Source organism: Blennius ocellaris (assembly GCF_963422515.1).
Source record: "Blennius ocellaris genome assembly, chromosome: 6".
Taxonomy (NCBI): Eukaryota; Metazoa; Chordata; class Actinopteri; order Blenniiformes; family Blenniidae; genus Blennius; species Blennius ocellaris.
In genome coordinates, this window is record NC_137655.1 from 1,996,782 (window position 1) to 2,014,749 (window position 17,968).

The 17,968-nt window shown below is 45.0% G+C and overlaps 1 protein-coding gene across 1 annotated transcript in view; it reads left to right on the top strand.

The window, feature by feature from the left end:
* LOC308131378 (inactive dipeptidyl peptidase 10) overlaps positions 1-17,968 on the top strand; it is a gene marked incomplete at both ends in the record, with an annotated part of 133,074 nt that overhangs the window by 66,976 nt on the left and 48,130 nt on the right. Inside the window, one exon of the mRNA XM_080498106.1 lies at positions 14,859-14,970. Coding sequence (XP_080354232.1) covers positions 14,859-14,970 — 112 coding nt within the window. The remainder of the gene's footprint in view (positions 1-14,858; positions 14,971-17,968) is intronic.

Sequence of the window (17,968 nt, forward strand, 5' to 3'; positions counted from 1 at the left end):
TCCCTCTCCTCCCTCTTCTCCATCTCCTCCCTCTCCTTCTCCTCCATCTCCTCCTTCTCCTCCATCTCCTCCCTCTCCTCCTTCTCCTCCATCTCCTCCCTATCCTCCATCTCCTCCCTATCCTCCTTCTCCTCCCTCTCCTCCCTCTCCTCCATCTCCTCCCTATCCTACATCTCCTCCCTATCCTCCCTCTCCTCCCTCTCCTCCATCTCCTCCCTCTCCTCCATCTCCTTCCTCTCCTCCATCTCCTCCCTATCCTCCTTCTCCTCCCTCTCCTCCCTCTCCTCCCTCTCCTCCATCTCCTCCCTCTTCTCCATCTCCTCCCTCTCCTTCTCCTCCATCTCCTCCTTCTCCTCCATCTCCTCCCTCTCCTCCTTCTCCTCCATCTCCTCCCTATCCTCCATCTCCTCCCTATCCTCCTTCTCCTCCCTCTCCTCCCTCTCCTCCATCTCCTCCCTATCCTCCATCTCCTCCCTCTCCTCCATCTCCTCCCTCTCCTCCATCTCCTCCTCTCCTCCATCTCCTCCTCTCCTCCATCTCCTCCCTATCCTCCTTCTCCTCCATCTCCTCCCTCTCCTCCATCTCCTCCTCTCCTCCATCTCCTCCCTATCCTCCTTCTCCTCCCTATCCTCCTTCTCCTCCCTATCCTCCTTCTCCTCCATCTCCCCCTCTCCTCCCACTCCTCCCTCTCCTCCTCTCCTCCTCTCCTCCATCTCCTCCCTCTCCTCCCTATCCTCCTTCTCCTCCCTATCCTCCTTCTCCTCCATCTCCCCCTCTCCTCCCACTCCTCCCTCTCCTCCTCTCCTCCTCTCCTCCTCTCCTCCTCTCCTCCATCTCCTCCCTATCCTCCATCTCCTCCATCTCCTCCCTCTCCTCCTCTCCTCCTCTCCTCCTCTCCTCCCTCTCCTCCCTCTCCTCCTCTCCTCCATCTCCTCCTCTCCTCCATCTCCTCCACCATCTCCATCATTTTCCTTTTTGTAATAATATTTATTTATTTATGTATGTTTTGGTTTTGTTGTTTTCTGTATATGTTTACTTTGTGGTGCTGTATTATGAAATAATAAAAAAAAATTATTAATAAAAAAAAATACAACTATCAAATAAGAGCCGACAAATCAAAACAGAATATTATATCGCATTTAAAGTCTCTCTTAAAAAAAACAACCCATCCTGCTGCCACCTGAAGAAAGAATCAGGCGTTTTGTCTCGGCTGAACTTAGGATGAAAGTCTTTCTTTCCTTAATCTTCAATTTAGATTTCAGTTTTTCGCTCCACACGTCTGGAACAAGTTTGCAGAAAACTTGATCAGTTCCAGCCTTTTCGGCTCCGAGCTGAGCGGTTCTCTCTGTGCCGCTGACTTTCACTAAATTAAATAGATAATTTATTCAAGTGTCACAGCAGGTCTGTACGGCCGCCTCTCTCACGTAGTTCACTATTCTATTGGTTTGCTTTCCTCATCAAGACTTGTCTTGTTTTATTTACATCTCTATGCATTTTTCAAGGTCCTTTGTTGTAATTAATTGTTGACGCAAGTTCTCCAACCAAACCTTTTGCTATAAAGTGGAAACGTCGTGAATTAAAGACTCTCGTACGGCCAGTACTTCACTGTTCCATCAACGACCTGGACAGGAACTCAATGTAGAGACGAAGTATTAGATTTGTGTTTTCATATATATAAGTATAATAACTGATTTGTACAGAACAATAGAAAAAGAATCTGGGAATATTACTATTTAATTACTATTCATCCTAGCGACCGAAGATTAATAGTAATGTATTTTTACAAATAAAGACACGTAGTTAAAAATCAATGGTTGTCGAGCAACTTTATAGAACATATGTTTTTAGTCCGACTTTTTCTCAGGAACTCTTCAAGAACCTGCTGTGGCGGAACCGTCCTGAGAGCTTGGAGGTTCTTATATAAATACCGCTTCCCTGGCCTGAGTGGCGTTAGCAGCCTCGGGAAAAAAAAATCAAAAACAAAGCAAAGATCGGTGGATTTTTTTTTCTTTCTATCTCTTCAAGTAGTTAAAATCAAAAATCATGAAGTTTAGTGACGTCGTTGAGTTCCAAGCAGTACAGATGTTCTATAAAGCAAGTTACAGATTGTTGCCAAGACAAATACATAAGAAGGTTCCAGGTCGTACTGGTCGTTAGGAAATACGTGAGGAATTAAACTTTAGGACCCAGAAACAGTAGAACCCTGGAAAGTTTTATCCCGACAGTTAAAGGTGAACAATTGTAGAACAAGGAGGAGTTGAAACGACGTCCAAACATCAACATGTTCAAATGTAAATACAAACAAAAGACTTTTGAAATTTATAGAGAGGAAGGAATGCATTGAAGAAGTAGGATCTGTGTGTGTGTGTGTGTGTGTGTGTGTGTGTGTGTGTGTGTGTGTGTGTGTGTGTGTGTGTGTGTGTGTGTGTGTGTGTGTGTGTGTGTGTGTGTGTGTGTGTGTGTGTGTGTGTGTGTGTGTGTGTGTGTGTGTGTGTGTGTGTGTGTGTTGTAAGTTGTTGATACAGTCGTTTGAATTTGAATTGTAACAAGTTCTTTTTTGTTGATGTTTTGTTCTTTTATACCAGTGTAAAATGCAAAATGTATTTTTTTATTGCAGTGAATTTGTGGGTCGGCGCTCATAAGCGTCTTGCTTTTGAATATATACTGCTCAGATAAGTAAATAAACTAAACTCAACTAATTCTAGTTTCTAAACCACACTGATTAGCGGGGGAGGTCGGTGTCAATGACCGATGCCTATTAGACCCCCGACATGCAGTTAGAGAGAGAAATAACTGGATAAAGCTTTGATCACCTGGCATTGCAACCCATGTTGGTGTTTTGCTCTTCAGGTGAGCCCCCCCCACCCCCCCCCCCCTCCTGAAAGTCCTCGTGGATGTGAGGCTGTTGCCATTGTTACGGTACAAAAAGGGCTTCACTCACTGCAGCCACACAAAAGGAAGACAGACCCGGGGAGAAGATGTCCGACAGGCTGAAAAGAGAGACTGCAGCTGAGGGGCTGTGTGTCGTTTGAATAACGCTGGACGTGCACCAGTTCCCGTGGCCCCGCTGCTGGTTTGAATATGAACCTGGTCTTTATTTAACTCCTCTCAACCTCCAGCGGGTGCAACGTCTCGACAGCTCCTCCCTCTGCACGGTGAGGCCTGAGGGAACAGATGCCTGATGCTCCGATAACTACAGAGACGATGTTGTTGTTGTTGTTTTTTAATCTATACACTTGATTTATAATATCCAATATGATCTACACACGTGGAAATATGTGTTCCAGATGAGGTTGTGTCCCAGATGCAGCGTCTAACAAGGATAACCATCCTCACACGCTTTGTCCTTAAAGCCTGTATGCATGAGGCGACCTTCCTCCTGTCCGAGATGAGTAATGAAGCCAGTGTTTCTCCATCTGGATTGCACTCTCTTATCTCCTTCGGTTTGTTTGCAAAGATTACAATTTCCATAGACGAACCTTGCACAGGTTTTTATCTTTTTTTTCTTTTTTTTTTTTTTCTTTCTCCCACTCCTGCGTCTCTTATTATTCAGTGTCCTGAAAAATCGCTGAAGCGCAGCCGTCCTCCCTGCTTTTTTTTCCGATGACAGAAATGTCAAGTGGTCCCAGCCTCGCACTCAAAAGAGAGGTGACACATTATCTCTGCAATTCAGCCTTTGGGATATTTATTAGAATATTTCAGACTGCCGATTCATCATGGAAAATGTTGCTCCTGCGCGGTAATAAAGTATTGCGCCGAGGCATTGCCGGCACTAACGGGAGCTCGCCGATGTCAGACGCATTAAATGTGTTTCGTAAAAATGGATGTCAGAAGATAAGCCTACAAGACCATGTCAAATCTAAATAAGGTGGTGCCTCAACCTCACGCTGACAGTCGGCATTATTGTTGAATGAGCAGTAAATCATGGGAAAATGTTAATACTGGATTCATGCAGCCTTCAGCCATTACATAATGACCGCGGGCCTAATGTTGCGTGGCTCTTTCTGTCACAGCTAAAAAAAAGACCTGCAGTATCGAGCGCCGATATTTCAACAACACAGTCTTGAAAACATGTTATCCCGTCTCCATTTCGCCGCTTTTCCATCATTGGGTCACTTTTGAGAGACGCTAACCGCCGCAGACCAGCAGCAGCCCGTAAGAGCTGTACTTATGGAAATGTTCCGACTTTGTCGTCCGGCAATCACACTTTTATCTGTCGTTTATATAGTTTCAAATAGCTGCAGGGTTTTGCACGGGAACATACAGAGTTGTATGGATCTTTTTTTCAGATTGCACTTTTTTTTTCCCCAAAGACAATTTGAAAATTCACCATTTTAGTTGTAAACGATGTGCTTATGGTTCTTGAGTGTATCAGTCAGACTTTAATCATGTTTAGCATGTAGCATCGCTGGCGTATGAACCCTGAAACTCTTTAGCATGTAGCATCGCTGGTGTATGAACCCTGAAACTCTTTCGCATGTAGCATGTAGCATCACTGGTGTGTGAGCCCTGAAACTCTTTAGCATGTAGCATCGCTGGTGTGTGAAACCTGAAACTCTTTCGCATGTAGCATGTAGCATCAGTAGTGTGTGAGCCCTGAAACTCTTTAGCATGTAGCATCAGTGGTGTGTGAGCCCTGAAACTCTCTAGCATGTAGCATGTAGCATCACTGGTGTGTGAGCCCTGAAACTATTTGGCATGTAGCATCAGTGGTGTGTGAACCCTGAAACTCTTTAGCATGTAGCATGTAGCATCAGTGGTGTGTGAGCCCTGAAACTCTTTAGCATGTAGCATGTAGCATCACTGGTGTATGAGCCCTGAAACTCTTTAGCATGTAGCATCGCTGGTGTGTGAGCCCTTAAACTCTTTAGCATGTAGCATGTAGCATCAGTAGTGTGTGAGCCCTGAAGCTCTTTAGCATGTAGCATGTAGCATGGATTCACTGACCAATTACAGTACTGAGCAACATGGGGCTAACTCTGTTGGTCCAAATGGACCATCTTTCCCGTCTTGACATTTTAGCAGAACATAACTAATTACTTTTGCTATTCTTATTAATCTCAAACAATCTCCAAATCACAGATGTTCCGTCGTACTCGCCAGGTTTTTATCTGGGATCTTTTACGAGTTTGAGTACTCCGTGCAGTATCGGACCTGATACTGGTATCGGTATTGGTGCATCCCTATTGAATAGCAAAGGGAAGATGAATTCTCTGGCTAGTGATGAGATCTTTGAAGGCATTTTTCAGTTTTTCTGCGGCTGTAGCCCTCGGGCTGCTTTGTGCTGATTCAGAGCCGGTAAAGTTTCAACACATTCTATTTTAAAGTGCCAAGACTTTGTAAAACTAATTATTGGATTACATTGTCACGCAAACATTATCACTTTCACCAATACTTTGTCTTTGCTTTGAAAATGTTTCGGTGGGGGGGGGCATATTTCCATTTGCCTTTCTAAAATTACCTCCCATTTGCATTGATGTCATTGGAAACACATTCTCCCTCCAGACTCTAATACACTTCCCAAAAAAAAAAAAAAAATCCAATAATTAGTTTTGGTTCCACACATACATCATGAGCATATCCCTCTTCATCAGCGACTGAGAAAAAGCTTCAGTCAGTGACAGTTGTACTGTGGGAGCGGGGAAAAAAAAGCTCTTTCCTGCAGCTGAGATGAGCTGAATTTAGAGCAGAGAGGCTCGGCACCGGTCTCTCGGGTGATGGAGGATGACAGTGATAAATACTCCCGACACTGATGCGGTGGAGCACTCCATCACATGCACACGGCCGCACTCACTCAGGGATCTAGGTTTTCTTTTTAATGAGCGAACACAGAACGCTTATAGGAAGAGGACTGAGGCCTCTGGCTGCCGAGTAACCTGCCACTAGTGGTTTAAAATAGGCGTTTGAAGTGGCAGTGGAACACTTGCTGTGACGGTATGACCGAGCTTAGGTCCCGTTTGCACGTTTTAAGTGAAAACGCATCGTTTTTGTGTTTTCATTTTTACGGCATACATTTGAAAACGATGTCCGTTTACATGGAAGTGACAGAGAACGCGATGTCGTCAGCATATCGAGGCACAAGTTGGTGCTGATGGTTATTGTTGTAATGAAACATGTGCAGAAGCAGCGTTTTCCGCTGTCTGCATGTTTTGAAGAAGTTCCATGACTCCTTCCAGAAACGTCTCGTGTGCTGAAATAATCTCAGATGCTCCTCCTAGTTAATGCACAAAGTCTCACTGGATTTCTGGTTCAGCGTGAACCTCTGTTCGAAATGTCACATTATTGACGAATGCGATGTGCCAATAATATTTTGCGACCCCAGAAAAACACAAGTTTAGACTACATTTGACACTATAAATCCTCAAATATGGGATTTTGTTCCGTTTTATTGATTTTATGACAAATTAATTCAACATAGCAGTGTTGATTTCTTACTTTTCAGTAAAAGCTGACCCTTAAAAAACTTGTCAGAAAGTCACACAGATCCAGTTGTTTTACACTTTAGACTATTTTAACGGCTGGCCCGTAAAGGATTGATCAGTTATCGTCGTGCTGCTGATGTCTGCTCAGGTGGATCATAGAGACGATACCTGGAGCTCTGCATGTTCTCTCACACTGGAAAACCTTCAACCACCAGACATTTGGAGGTTTAGATCAGTGGTTCCCAACCTTTTTCGACCAGTGTACCCCTTGAGCTGGTTTCCATGTGAAAAGTACCCCCTCTCTCGTGTGTGATTATTCGCCTTAATGTGTACTTATATTTAACCCTTTGTCTTTCTATCTATCCAACTGCTCATTTAAATAAAACAATTATTGTGAGTGTAAAAACATACCTTTCAATGAGACACCTGCGCTTGCTTGTCTTTCATAAGTCTTTCATAATTCCTTTTTTCACTGGGCTCCCCTGTGCCTGCGTCCGAGGCGATGGTAGCAGTAGCGGTAGCTGGACGTTTACTCCTCCCTAGCCATGCATCCATGTTTACAGTCGGTATGCAGCTAGAGTTAGCTAGCTTCGCGAATCGTGCGCGTCCGCAGCAAGAACGTGAACCTTTTTTTTTTTTTTTTTAAAGCGCGCCACTTTATAGTCTTTTCATATTATGTGCATTGTAGTGTTACAATCACTGTGGACCAACTGCTACTCATGGAAAATAAACGTATGGCCTTACTAAAATTCATGATATAATACAATATAATATAGTATAATTTTTTTTTTGTGTGTGTGGATACTGTAGGGTAATTTATAATCTTTCTGCGTACCCCCTGCAATACCCTCGCGTACCCCTAGGGGTCCGTGTACCCCCGGTTGGGAATCACTGGTTTAGATTACACCTCTAGACTCAGGCTGCACAGCACAAAAAACAACGGCGCAAATTAGCCGTACCGTTTCTCATAATGACGGACTTCAATCCTCATCCATCCATGCCAGCAGTCGCACAGTGAGATTTCCTGAGGAACATGTGATACGGCGTGGGATGTAGTTTGCTCCTTCGTCGTCCTGTTCATTCGGTCCTCGGCAGGCTGTCTTCTCCTCGCCGTGTGAGCGGTGTTTGTGCAGAAGGCAACACGCGGCCTGCTCTGCATCGCATTGATTTTCCCCGACGTTTGACTCGAGGATACCATCAACAAGCCGGAGGCACACTGTAGGAACAAAAACCTTCATTCCAGATGAAGATCATACCTCTCACACCCTGCCCTCCCGACGCCAGGCGGGTTTCCCACCTTCCTCCCGCTCTGGTCTATTCAATTTCTTCAGCTGTGTATCTTCAAAACAGCACCTGGCACCGTGCTACGTATGGTCGAGTGCATTTCGCTTGAAGGGAAATCACACGGCACTCTTTAACGGAGGGTAGGAAATAGTGTGCGCACTTAAGTCGTGGAGGAAGTGCTTTGGCTCTCTTGACGAGGTTCACAGGTGAGATGTGGTATTTAGCGCCTGCTCGGAATTATGCCGCTGCTTTGTGAGTGGAGGAGCCCTCCGGCACGCCATTGACGAACACAAAAGGTGGCGTCGCCGCGTCTTGAAGACATGGCGTGAGTCGTCTGCGCCGCCTTATGTGGGAGTCCCGTGCCTGCACATTTCCCCGGCTGCATCCTTCGCTTCAAAGGCAAACTGGCTTAGCGGGGCGTGGAGCAGATAAGAAGATTACACGTGTGCAGTCGAAGTAATTTAACCCAGAAATCCTCTCCGCTTTTCACCTTGGTGTATGGATAGTCGTGATGGAGGGATAGTGGGGGTTTTTTTTCCCCCTAGTCTTGTCTTCCAGGCGCCGGGGATACAATCATCTCGGGCTTCGCACAAAAAAAATCGGCTTCAGAACAGAGTTGTGACGGAGCCAGGGAAAAAGATCCAGAGCAGACACTGTAGCCTGCAGCAACTCCGGTGAAGCACAGCGGTGGCGTGTTCTCGCGATTTGTTCTACGGCTCAGGGTTGCTTCTGTCTGCGTGTGTTTGGGAGCCGTGCGACCGGACGAGACTGACCGGTGTGATGTTGACTCTCCAGATCGACGTCGACACGTCTGACGGGTCTGAACGTCTCGGATTTTCCCACAACAGCTCAGGCAGCACTTCCAGTGTCCAGATGGACGGGAGCCGGTAGTTAAAGAAAGAAGGTCGGGCCAAGAGTTGAGAAAAGACGTGGCGTTTCATTGAAGACTTGTTGAATTTGTTTGTTCACTACCCAGAATGCATTGCGTTCCACGTTACGTCCTCTCGCCCCGCCCGCTAGAAAGATCGTTGGTAAACAAAGTGAGACTTCGCATTTCAAGAGGTCGTGGGAGAATTCACGTCGCCAAAACGAAACGTTTTTTTTTTTTCCCTGAAGAGATTCTGGTCCGGATCAAGCGGGACCATGAACGCGCCCCCTAGTGGTGGTCTGTTTCAGTGCGGGACTCTTCCACCTCATCTCTGTCCATCATGTGGACACCGGTTGATAAAAAATACAGGACATCTCCCGCCACCAGGGGACATTTCTGACAGAGACGAGAGAATCCAGTCGGACGGTAGTTTTATTTTGCGCCGTGAAGCTTTTCCGAAACAAAAAGCACAGAAACCATTGAGTTGCTGTCTAATATTCTTGGTGCCAACAAGTAATATGACAGACTTTTTAATTGATTAACCAACTAGACATCCGGTAAGTTTGTCCATTTAAGCTGTTGGATGTGGGGACGACGTCCTCGTCCGAACACCGGCTCACAAATACTCCATTAGTGGTTGTCAATAATTATCAGGCTGGAAAAACAAACCAACTCATTGCATAATAGCAAAGTTATAAAACAGTCGTTCCTTTTGGTGTTGTGGTTGTTTGAAGCTCCAAAACAGGAAATACAACAATAATGAATCAATATTAATCGGCGTGTTTGTGCTGCTGAGAAAAACCTTTTGTTAGTTTTGTTTTCACGCTGCCCTCATTTCATCTGTATGAAGCAAACTGCAGGAAACATCATTTTCTGCACAAGACTTGAAATAAATGCAGAAAGCAGTATTTTACTTCATAGCTGTAACACGCTGACCTTGATGACTTTATACACTGACTCACGCCATTCTGATATCCAGCAAGACTGTATTAGCTGTGAGGGCATTGATAAAATCAATGAACTGAAGGAAACTGTTAAAAATCACACCATGACTATAATAACTAAATTGTTAGTTTTTACTTTTAGAAACTTCAGAGGACTAGAAAGTGACATAAGGCTTTAAAAAACATGTTTTTTTTGTAGTTTTAATTCAATTAAGTGACACTATTTTCACAAAAACTACTCGCCCACATGGCACCAAGTCTTCAGGGATGATTTGTCATCATCTAATCAATCGATTAGATTATGGGATGTTAACGGCTACACGTTTCTGAATGAATCCCCCAAAAAGAGCAAAAAACTTGTCCCATACAAAGCGGATGAGAGAAGCACCTCATGGAGGAGCTCAAAGGAGATGGTTGCCATGGAGACGGTCGCTGCTCAGTGTTTCACGCAGTGACGTAGCTACCCGAGCTACCAAGTTAGCGTCAATATGTCCCCCACTACCTCAAGCGACGACTGCGAACAAAACAAAACAAAATGGTTTGACGATAAAGCGACGCTGTGTAGAAGCTTGATCTGCTCTCCAGCATCACGGCTCGGGTTCTACCGTGGAACCGAAAAGGTTTGGAACTGCTCCTTCCAGAGATGCTTCTCAAGCTCCTGCTGCTGTGTGTCGCTGCAGGTTTTTTTTTTTTTTTTAATAAACTCAGTAAACTGGTGTTTACTGTATATGTGTGCTGTAACTGTATTTTCCTTTATTGGCTTTGAAGGCTGCTTTTATGTGATACGAGCCTCATTTGCTCAGTGTGGGAGAGTCAAACGACGGCGTCTCGCACCAAAAGGTTAACAAGTGGTGGAGTGTGAAAAAGCTCAAAGGTTGAACAGGTTGAAATTCTCTATCTAAAGCCTGCCTGCTGTGCTATGCACACTTAATAAATGTACCAAACACAATAGGCCTACTCAAGTCCCAGCAGGTGGGGTGCTGTGCAACTAAAGAACATGTGTTAAGTGCCGTAAAATAGAGCAAGGCCGGTGTATTTGTACAGAATGGTGGAATATTTCTCGCCATCCATCCATCCATCCATCCATCCAGTAATCTCTGGACCAATCACACATTGGATCATTCAAAGAGACTCAATTAGCAGTTCAACAAAGGCCATTTCAATCCATTTTTATTTCTCTCGCCATTTCAGGGCGCTTCTACAAAGAAAACCAACAATTCCGTCCCAGCAAGTAGAGAAGGAAAATTGTTTTAGGACCTAAAAACAGGAAATAAACCCTGCAGAACCCGACTCAGCGATGAAGAGTTTCTTCATATGTTCTGCTGTTCCGGGTGGAGTTGGAGAATAGAAAGAGAGAACGGGAAAGGACAGATTGTCTGGAGGAGTTCAAACCCTGGTTCGGAGAAAGGGGGTTTAGGGATTCTCTCTTGAATGCAGACAGACGGGGGCGGGAGGCTCTCGACACAAACTCCCACATAATAGCTAGGAACCATCCCATGCTTGACCGTACAAGTTTGCTTTTGAATGTCGGAAAGAAACTATAATACACGAACAACCCGATCAGACACAGCAAGAAGCTAATCGGAGGCCAAACCTGGAGATGAAACCCGTTGGCCAAAATTGACGGCTCCTGTGGGAACGTGATTTTGAATCTCTGCTATCGGAATACCTCCAGTGTCGTGCAACTCCAGTTCAGTGTTTCCACGACACTGACTGACGCCAAACACACCAAAGAGTCTGAGCAGAAGCCAGAAGCTTGAAAAGGACAGCCTTGGTGTTTGGAGTCGGTGGAGTTTGAAACACAAACGCTTCAGCAGCTTTTTCCAGCAGTCGTTGCCCTCCGTCCTGTTATTTTCACTCTTTGTTATCCTTCCGCACCAACCTGTCAAGGCAAAAACAATTCTTCCCCCTCGCTCCTGTTCAAACCGTGCAGTTTCTCAACACTTCACCGTAGATTTGTTTTTCATTGTTGATTTTAATAGCTGAGGTATCTAGGCTGGTATTGTGTTTTTAATTCAAACGCGTCTTCATGTGACCTTGTGTCTGTGCAAAGTGTAAATAGTGAGATTCAAAGGAAACAAAGTGTGTGAGAAAGAGACGAATAAAGCCAAGCGCTTAATTTTGATTTTAAAGATTTCACAGGAGGGATGGGTACGTTATAAAATTACATCCGGGAAAGAAAACTTGAACAAAGCATATCGACGCCTCCTTTTATACGTTCTTCACTCTGTTTTGGTCAATAAAACACTGAGAAGAGTGACGGGATTTCCTCAGAAGCAACCTGGAGGTCCTCCGAAGGGAAAGTGTCGAGCTACGGATAGAAATGATGTCAATATTCAATTATAATGGTAATGTTCCCTTTTACTTGCGTTTCTATAGTCAAACTATAATGTGGAAAATGAGGCGGAGGAAATGGGACATCAGTAGTCTGCAACAGTAATAACGCCTTGTTGTATTTATTGGAAGGATGCCATTCTTTTTGTTTGTTTTGCGAACAGATTTCATTTAGCGCCCCGTTCCCTTTTCGAGTTTCATTTGAACTGGATTCATCTGAGGAGTTTTTCTTTCCGGGGTTCATTTAATGGCTTTTTAAGCAACTTCTGAGATGGATAACGTCGCATTTTGAGCAATGTCTTCACGGAGGGCGGGGGGTACGATCGCAGGAAACACAAGTGTTGGGAAATGAACGCGAACCCTGCGAGGAACATAACGGCCTGGATGTGTCAGGGAAATTGTGAGTAATGATCTGACAGGGAATGGCGGATAATGTTCTCCTGATGTGTAATGAGGGCCGCTCCAGTTAATGGCCCCAAACAAAACTGGTTGGTGGGGGGGGAGGTGGGAGGGGGGGGGGGCAGACAGAGCTAACAGAAATGATGTTGAACCTACGCCAGAGGCGGAGTCCTCTCGTGGAAACCGTCTCGTCCTCCTGTGGGAATGTGAATCAGAAGGAGCCGCGGGGATGATGGGGGGGTGAAATGTTCAAATCGTGGAGTAGAACTACATGGATCGGGGGGGTGGGAGGGGGGGTTGGGGGGGTGAGAAGCTGGCGAGGCTCCAGGGTGTTTATCTTACAATCATAATTCCAATTAAAAGACTCACAAAGCAAATAGAAGCATAAATACACAGACGGGGTTCCTGCAGCCCGCGGCTCTGTGTGCGAGACGGCTTTATTTATAAGACGGCTCTGTCAGTGCAAATGAAATAAGGCGCTGCATAATTGATGTCGAGAAGATAAAGAGTTTTGAGACACGTCCAAAAATGGGTCCGGTCTTCGGAGAGTCGATCCCTTTTCCTTCTTTCTTTTCTTCCTCTCAAGCCCGGAGCGTTCGTCAAACGGCGAGGATTCAGGCGGAGAATCCATAAATAGAGGCCGGAACAAAGTCGTGGAACAGCAACACAGTGAAGACAAAATTATAATGCAAACATGGTCTGTCTGCTTGAACGTCTGTAGTTCCTCTAACCCTTTCATTCTGCTCTACTTTGTTTGAAACACATGACCCCCAGTTCGTCCCAGTGAACGAACGCCGGGTACCTGGACGAGGTCGCCGGTACATCATTACACAGAAACACAATCAATTTAGCAGTTTTCTGGAGCGCTGACCCCAAAACCACCAGAACCGTACAAGCCAGTCCGTCTTGTGTTGTACATTCTGTCCTACTTTTGTCACCAATCAAAGAAAAAACAAAAACCCAAAAAGGATTTCCTCCGGTGCACGGTGATTTGCACTCCCACCTTTTTTTTTTGCAAAGACTGACCAGGAATTCCCGGGTTTGAGTCCGTTCCTTTTATGTCTGATTGGGTTTTCTAGAGGTAATCCTGTTTCCTCCCACAGGCCGGAAACATGTTGAGATTAACCCTCAGAGTAGGAGGGTGTGAATGTGGCGGACTGGTAACCCGTCATGGCCGTAGCCGACGTGGCAGATTGAAGTTTTTCTCCACAAAGTCCCTGTGATCAGGAATTCCCTTTAAACGTCAGCGCTTCTGAATCGTCCCTCCTATCTCCTTTCCTGTCCACTTGTCCTTAACCCGTCAAAGGGTTAAGGAAAGGTGTTTTGAGACTTCCTAAAGGAGTTAAGGAAAGGCCATCACGTTGTTTTGACACTCCGACTGCACTTCCATTAGGTGGCGTAATAATAATCCGATAGCAGCCCAGGTTAGTGACATCCAAGATTATTGTAGATTATTACTTTGGTAACTTACGGGATCTGCTCGCTTGTCAGTCGTCCTTGATTTCCCTGAACGCTCCGATGAGCCGGCCCTTTAAATGTTGTGCAACATGAGCTGATCTCCTTTGGTTAAAGGAAGCATCGGTGTTTCCTAGGCTAAAGGAGGCATCAGTGTTTCCTAGGCTAAAGGAGGCTCTAAAGGAAGCATCAGTGTTTCCTAGGCTAAAGGAGGCTCTAAAGGAAGCATCAGTGTTTCCTAGGCTAAAGGAGGCTCTAAAGGAAGCATCAGTGTTTCCGAGGCTAAAGGAAGCATCAGTGCTTCCTAGGCTAAAGGAAGCATCAGTGTTTCCTAGGCTAAAGGAGGCTCTAAAGGAAGCATCAGTGTTTCCGAGGCTTAAGGAAGCTCTAAAGGAAGCATCAGTGTTTCCTAGGCTAAAGGAGGCTCTAAAGGAAGCATCAGTGTTTCCGAGGCTAAAGGAAGCATCAGTGCTTCCTAGGCTAAAGGAAGCATCAGTGTTTCCTAGGCTAAAGGAAGCATCAGTGCTTCCTAGGCTAAATGAAGCATCAGTGTTTCCTAGGCTAAAGGAGGCTCTAAAGGAAGCATCAGTGTTTCTTAGGCTAAAGGAAGCATCCGTGTTTCCTAGGCTTAAGGAGGCTCTAAAGGAAGCATCAGTGTTTCCGAGGCTTAAGGAGGCTCTAAAGGAAGCATCAGTGTTTCCTAGGCTAAAGGAGGCTCTAAAGGAAGCATCAGTGTTTCCGAGGCTTAAGGAGGCTCTAAAGGAAGCATCAGTGTTTCCTAGGCTAAAGGAGGCTCTAAAGGAAGCATCAGTGTTTCCTAGGCTAAATGAAGCATCAGTGTTTCCTAGGCTAAAGGAAGCATCAGTGTTTCCTAGGCTAAAGGAGGCTCTAAAGGAAGCATTGAGCCTCCTTATCATGGCCGCCGCTTAAACACTTCCGGGGGTTAAGGAGAAGTGGATAGGAAAGGAGATAAGGGGGACTATTCGGACGTACCCTATATGTTTCTGTCTTAAAGCATTAGCTGAAAGCCAGACGTGTCTTTAGAGAGGGAAGGATGAATACATTAGGATTCATGTGATTACATTGCATCGTGGACTTGTTTTCATAACGCTTTGTTTTGGGGGTTTTTTTCCCCCCTTTGTTGTCTTGCAGGACATCGGGCCCATCGGGGGGGACAGGAACTGGAAGGGCATCGGCATTTCTCTGCTGGTCATTGTCCTGGTGCTCTCGCTCATCGGGCTGTCCATCGTCCTGCTGTCCAAGGGTGAGGACTCTGAAACGCTGATAGAAGTGAGGCGGTGGGCGAAGACGAGACGACCCCCCGCTGGGCGACACTGACGGGTGGAACCGGCAACACTTGGCTAATGATGAATCACATTTTATTAGCCGATACTCGGAGTAATCAATGCAAAGTTGCCTTTTAAAAACTACTAAAGAATTGAGTGCAACTGTAAAATGTTTGTTTTAAATTGAGAGAAAAAATTGGCGTTTACACTGCAACCTTTTGTAAATGATGTTTAACATAACATATAACACAACATAACATAGCATAGCATAACGTAGCATAGCATAGCATAGCATAGCATAACATAACATCAAAAACCACATCAAATATGATATGATGACGTAGCGCGACATACTGTAACGTACTATACTATAACATAACATAACAAAATCGACATCAAATTCCTGTTTTCTATGTTTTGCAAAATTTAAAATATGCCCCCGTTGACTCTTATTTTCTTTATTGTAAAATTCTCGTCTTTGAGTCACTTGACACTTTAGGGTTCTCATCATTACTGCCCAGACAAACAGAAGTCACAGCGAACATAAAGAGCCTTTCAACGCCCTTCCTTCCTGAAAGCCTCTTCATAGGATGAAACACGATGGCGGCCGTTCATGCGACACCCTGTGAAAAGCGTTTGGGTTGAAATGTGACGGCTGACGAGCGCTCTGGAAAAGCTCACACGTCCTCCACGACATGTCAAAGACGTAACAGACAGTGATTCATGCTCTCCAGGCTCTAATTACTCATCCGGCATGTTCGTGGAGCGAGGAAGCGAAGAAAACCCTGCTGGAACATGGATTTCTGTGTTTTGCAGTCGAGCGAGTGTGAACGGGCAGGGCGAGTCACGGGTTCATATTGAGCTGCGTGACGTCCAAACGGCTCAGGAAAGTGTGACTCTGGCTGTGTTTACGTGACGTTTTCAAGTGGAAATCAAATGTTTGGTGAATGCAAATGTATATTTATGTATGTCACATGGTATCACTTGACCAATCACGTTGCTCGTTACTGGGCGAAATAGAAAACTGGGAATCAGTCGTGAGTTGAGAACTCAAGCCGATAATTATCCCCCGCCGTGGCCGATAGGCCCCGAAGGGGGATCTTGAAACAGTCTCCGTACGTCCGTCCGTTCGAACGTTTCTACCTATATCTCGGCAACCCCTGGGCCCACAGTGACCAAACTTCACATGTGGATACATCTCAGAGGGGGAAGGGATACTATGGTGACCTTGACCTGATTTGTATATTAAGTAGGTCACAGGGTCACGAATTGCTTAAAAACACATTTTGGGCTCTGGAGGCCTAGGTTTTTGAGCTAGGGCTCTGAAATTTTATACACACATGATACACACTCCAGGGATAACCTCCAGTACACCAAGTGACCTGACCTTGACCTTGAAGATTGGTAGGGTCGGAAGTTTGCTCGTCAAGGTTGCACAATACATGTATTTTCATATAAACATTTCTCCTCATTTTTCAGCAACCCCTGGGCCCACAGTCACCAAACTTCACACATGGACACTCCACCTGGGGAGAAGGGGCACCATGGTGACCAGGACTTAATTTGCATATTAGGTCACAGGGTCACTAAGTGCATAAAAACACCTTTTGGGCTCTGGAGACGTATTTTGACATAGCTTATGAAGAAGACCTTTCAGATTCTACATAATGATCTACTAGGACCCATGGAACACCCTCTAGTGTACCAAGTGTGCTGCCTTAGAGCTGGCTTTGTGAGAAAATATAAAGCCCTCCGGCGGGGGATTAGCCCAGCAACGGCCTTCTTGTTTTATATAATTTGGCGAAAATAATATGGTGACAAATAGTGACGGCCATTCTATACATGTGTTATACGACTTTGAGCAACACGTCGGCTGTTTTGTTTAGTTTTTTCAGCCGTCTTTTCTGAAAACGTAAAAATTGCTTCTACACAACCCGATGAGGTTAAGATGTACAAAAGGTGGAATCCTTTGAGATGTCCACTGCAAACTACGAATACAACAAACGACTCAACTTTCCGTCTTGTTATGAAGTTGATCTTGTGATTTTCACGCTCTGCGAGGTTAAATAAAGTGTCGAGCTGAACAGGAAGTGGCGCAGACGACGACGCCGAGACGTGAGAAAACGAAGCCATCAGGGAGTTCAGGTCTTTATTTTGTCGTGTCACATGGACACGAGGCTACACAATCAGACTCCAAACATCTAAATTGCGCTGACAGCCTCTTTCTTTTTTGTTCTTTTTTTCCGTTTAAAAAAATGAAAAAGTGAATATAAATTGGATTTTAAGCCTCACATTTGTATCCTCACAATTTGCATATGTACGTCAAACTCTCCCAAATCCCCGCCGCTTCCCTCATTAGCATTTCTACTCATTTGCTGCAGTGCCGAATGAGGCCAACTTGTAAGACACAGTCAAGGGTGACTCGCACCGGGTTACGTCTGTTTACCGAGAAAACGTTGGGGGGGAAATAAAAAGGAAGAGTGTTTGCAAAATAAAGTCCGGATGGAGACGTTACCGGTGACCTGTCAGTCACCTGGAGTGACGCTCCTCCTTCTGTGTCGTCATACGACGTGAGAGGAGAGGCGCTGGTCGCCGCCGCATGGCGGCAGACGCCATACGTCCTCGGAGCGCCGCATTTTGTACTCGTGTAACACATTTTCAACTCAATGTGTAATAATCTGCCGCATTTTTTGCAATAACTTGGTACATTTTGCAACAGTTATTAAAAAAAATGCAAGTGTGACGCACTGCATTATGTAATAATGTAATAAATGTTTGTTTTTGTGTTTTTATGCTTTGTATCATCTATAATAATTACATAATGCAGATTGCATGTGCTTGTCAGTGCATCCAAAATGTGTCCAAAAATAATGAATTAGTGTAATTTTCTTCTCTATTCTAATGAATATAGTTACTTTTGATTCAGACCTGAGCAATAAAACATCAACTAGTTTTTTGTTTGTTTTAAGAAATCCT